This window comes from Corvus brachyrhynchos, unplaced genomic scaffold (genome assembly GCF_000691975.1).
Source record: "Corvus brachyrhynchos isolate BGI_N302 unplaced genomic scaffold, ASM69197v1 scaffold114, whole genome shotgun sequence".
Lineage (NCBI taxonomy): Eukaryota > Metazoa > Chordata > Aves > Passeriformes > Corvidae > Corvus > Corvus brachyrhynchos.
In genome coordinates this window covers 4,636,550-4,640,865 of record NW_008238337.1, presented here as the reverse complement: position 1 = coordinate 4,640,865, position 4,316 = coordinate 4,636,550, and the positions used below count along the sequence as shown (strand labels likewise).

Below are 4,316 nucleotides of genomic sequence, written 5' to 3'. Positions count from 1 at the left end.
TGTTACCCAAAAAAGATGCAAGAATTGGTCCATCCACAGGATCCATCAGGAGAGCTTCCTTCTCGTAGTACTTACTAGAAGAAGTAAAGGACAGCAGAATGCTGGAGCACTACAAAGTTATAGACAGTGGGTTTAAATCCCTGTCGTGCCCTTTGCTTTCTCTATCTCCCCTTGATGGGGAGAGGGCAAGAAGCCCTAAAGAGGCTATTTCTGCCAGCTGAGAAATTCCTGGGGAACAGCCACCCTCCTGCAGCACATCACAATCTCCTAACAAACCTGCCCAGGAGTGGAGACCCTCCCAGGACACCTCAGCATGCAGATCCCAGAAGGAATCAGGCCTACATTGCCCTGACAACCCAGCCACCACCAGGGCCAGCATGGCCTGTCTGTATTTTAGGGAGTGATCACCAGCAGCAGGGTATCCATCAGAGTCCCCATGATGGGCACTGAGTGACACAGCTGGCCTGTGCCATCCAGGGACTTCCCTGGCCCACATGGATACTGTTGTTCCTCAGCCAGCAACACCCCCAGTGCCATGAAGGGGTGGGTGCTGGCAGTGATCCGGACAGGGACATGGGTGGCCTGTGCCAGCACTCACCTGCTGTTCTCCACCAGGTAGTGCACAATCTTATCCAAGACCTTTTCGAAGAGGGCCGTGCGGATCCAGAGGTGCTTGATGGCCTGAGGAGACAGGTTGGGCAGCTTCGGCACCTTGCGCACATTCTCCGGGACGCCCTGGGCTTGGTTTCGCCTTTGGAGGTACAAGACAAGAGACAACACCACCACAGGCTCATCCCTGAACTCTGAAGGAGCCCAGGGCACTCCTGCCACCAGGGGTTTGGGGGTGTTGGCTGTGGTGATGGGGGGATCCCAGAGAACTGCCTGGGACAGAGCTCTGGAGGTGCTCCCTGTGTCTATCCCACCCCCTGCTCCAGAGGGGCCACACCTGCATTTGAAACCAGACTTCACTAAATCCATTCCCCACTGTAAAGACACCCCAGAACTCTGCTCTCCCTCAGCAGAGTCCTCTAGCCCACACATCTTTCCATGGCTGAGCTCACAGGCTGAGCAGCTCATCTTAGGACAGCTTAAAATTCCTGCCCGCAGGAAGCTGCTCCATCCATCTCCCTGCTAATTGTCCAAGGATGAGTAATCCTCTCCCAAACAGCAGCTGAATTACTGCAGGTTCAAGCCCTGCACACTGAGACAGACCAAACGTGGTTCCAGCTGGCTTGGTGAACTGGTCCATAAACTGTGACAGCTCAGCAGCAACGTGCTCAGCTGTCCCTGAAGCACCAGAGCAGGCACAGAGGGAGTTAGGACTTGTCCACCCCTCCTTAAACCACAACCACAACTCAGTCTCCTAGAACAGCAACCAGTTTGGTCAAGATATAAAAAACCCAGGACAAGACTGAAGGAGCAATTCCTCCCGTCGAGGCTCAAGCTGGACCCAAACTACACCTCCCACCCCAAAACCTGAGTGAGCAGAGAGGATTGGCAGCCACAGCAGTGCCTTACGCGTTCTCAATGAGCTGCTCCAGGTCCTGCACCTTCCTGCAGAGCTCCTCTGCCAGGGGGAAGCTCTTGCCCACCTTCATGAACAGCGCTGCGATCTTGTTGCTGCGCAGGAACCCGGCCGCCCTCCGCTTCAGCCCGAACAGCACACAGCATTCCACGGCGGCTGCAGCAGAGCACACACCATGGCATCAGAATATTCCCAGCTGGAAGGACCCACGGGGATCATCGAGTCCAACTCTTTGAGTGACTGGCCCATCGATGGAGCACACAGTTATTAGCACCACGCTCTACCCAGCTGAGCCAACCTCAGCGTCACTGGAGCACCTTCCCTGTGGAGTCAGGCTGAGAGAGTTGGGGCTGATCAGCTTGGGGAAGAGAAGGTTGTGTGGAGACCTCACAGCACCTTCCAGGATCTGAAGGGGCTACAAGGAATCAGGAAAGGGACTGTTCATCAGGACACTTCCCACTAGACCAGGTTGCTCTAAGCCCCATCCAGCCTGGCCTTGGATACTTTCAGGGATGGGGCAACCACAAGCTCCTAAAACTCCTCAGACAGTAAATTTGAAGGCAGAGACATCCCCACCTTGGCTTCAGGAAATTCTAACCCCATCACACATGGGAATTAACAGCAAACATCACAGCCTCTCCAGGGTAATTGCTGTGCTGGGCAAACAGGCTGACACTCTCCTTGTGGGTTTCTCGTGGATTGTGGAGAAACCAGCCTCTCCCTGATGTTTTCCCTTTGGCCCAATCTGAAGGATGGGCACGGCTGGAACAGGAGGTTTCACTCCCTGTGCTGGGATGGTGCAAGTGAGGAGGAGAAAGCTCAGGAGGCAAGGACAGGCACACTCAGGGTTTCTAAAGCAGCAAGGGAAATGGGGCAGTTTTCCCCAAAAAATCTGTGTCCATACAAACATTTTTCTGAAAAACTGAAAGGAACAAAGAACCTGGGGATAAACCACAGGCAATGCCAGCAGCTCAGTCTGGCTTTGGGGACCCTCCTGGCTCAGCAGTGACTCCATTAGCACTCAGGGACACAGGGACTTGTTAAGTCCTTGTGGAAGGCTTTGCCTGACTCTGTTTCCTGGACTCTGCCCAAAGGCACTCACCAAACCCCAGTGAGTGCCCAGACAGCCCCAGACACCATCCCTGCCCTGCTGTGGTGAGGGGGGATCCCGGGAGCCGGCGATGACTCCACAGAAAGACGCGCACACGCACAGGCTCTGCCTGCAGCTCATTCCCAAAGTCCCCTGGGAAGGCTCAGGATGGATGTCTAGCACCAAACACAGACTGATTAAGCAGGCTGATCAAAGCACTGGAAAAATCACATGGACCCACAGTCCTCAGACCCTTGATCCAGGTCTGACAACGAGCTTCCTCTCCCTCCTCCCCGGGAAGCCGGCGCTGCCGAGCTGAGCCCACCGGATGCTGCTTCACCTCCTGCCTGGAAAGGCACACTTCCCTACAGCTGAACAGCTCCATGGACACACGGAAAAAGGCATTCCATGCAGCTTCCAGGCTGTGAGAGGCTCATTATCTCGCCCTGCTCCGTGCTGTGCCTGAGCTCGGTGCCGAGCAGCAGCATCCGAGGGCCGGTGAGACACGGCCTGTGCTGGCAGAACAACAGATTTGGGCCAGCCCAGCCCTGCTGACTCCCAGCAGCCAGGCAAAGACTCTGCATGGACACCTGGCTTTGAAACCAGGCCCTGCACAAGGCTTCCCAAAGCCCAGAGGGCTTCACCTGCCCCGGGATTATGTGCAGCTGCAAATAAGATACAACCCAAACTCCTCCATGGCTTTGCCAGAAGATCCAACATCTCTCTCATTTTCCCTATGCTCTGTGGCTGAAATACAAGTGACAAACAGCCCCAACTGCCTGGGACTGCACCCAGGGGTGCTCATTTGGAGTGGCCTGCTCAGGCAGGTCCTGAAAGCTCAGGTACCACGGCGGGTGAGCAGCCAGGGTTGCTCCTGCCCAGCTGCGCTCCCAAGAGAGAACCTCTGTGAGCTCCCAGTGCCACCAGTTCCATTCCAAATGCCCAGCAGACAAATGGGAGCACTGGTACTCCCGCTGTGCTCAGGTCACAGGCAGCACATCCCAACTCCTGCCAGGCAGGGAGAAATCCCAAGTCCTGAATGGCCTCTGGCACACGGCATCGAGACAGAGCTGTCAGCAGCATCTGTTCCCAGTGCCACATCTGAACATGTGCAAAACACCACTGCTGGCAGAGCTACATGGAAATGTGCAGCTTCCATAGGAAAAACTCTCCCCGTGCTCTACTAAATCCAGGGGTAATGGTAGGATTTTTAAATCGGATGAGTTTTGGAGCTCAGCTGTGTCACTGCTGCAAGCAGACACTGAAGAGATTCTCCTCATCCCTCAGGACATTACCTACAGCATAGCCACGTGGTGCAGGGGCCCTGTTCAGCTACACCCAGGTGAGGGGGGAACTTTGGCTGCTGGCAAAAGACTGAAGATACTCCTGAGCTGCCCAGAGCTCTGACACGATTCAAACCACTCGAGCTGAGCAGCCTTGGCTGACGTGGACACCAAACCCTGGGCTCCCACGGCCTCGCCGCCGGCTCCCCATCAGCCTCCCAGGGCAGCCTGGATGTGACAGATGCCAGCTCGTGTTTGTCTGCTCCAAACCCCCCTCAGAGCACCACGGGGGCTGCTGCCCTTCCCCGCCAGACCACTGGCTCCATCCGGAGGGGTTTGCGCTACGCCGGCCGCGCAGAGGGCTCGGCGAGGAGGGCTCTGCTGGGAAGGCAGCTCTCTCCAGGGGAAAGGGCCGGTG

General features: G+C 56.2%; 1 protein-coding gene across 1 annotated transcript in view; it reads right to left on the bottom strand.

Moving 5' to 3' along the window:
• SGSM1 (small G protein signaling modulator 1) overlaps window positions 1–4,316 on the bottom strand; it is a 24,892-nt gene that overhangs the window by 18,257 nt on the left and 2,319 nt on the right. Inside the window, exons 2-4 of the mRNA XM_017734901.1 lie at window positions 1,519–1,681; window positions 599–751; window positions 7–74 (exon numbers count right to left, since the gene is read on the bottom strand). Coding sequence (XP_017590390.1) covers window positions 7–74; window positions 599–751; window positions 1,519–1,681 — 384 coding nt within the window. The remainder of the gene's footprint in view (window positions 1–6; window positions 75–598; window positions 752–1,518; window positions 1,682–4,316) is intronic.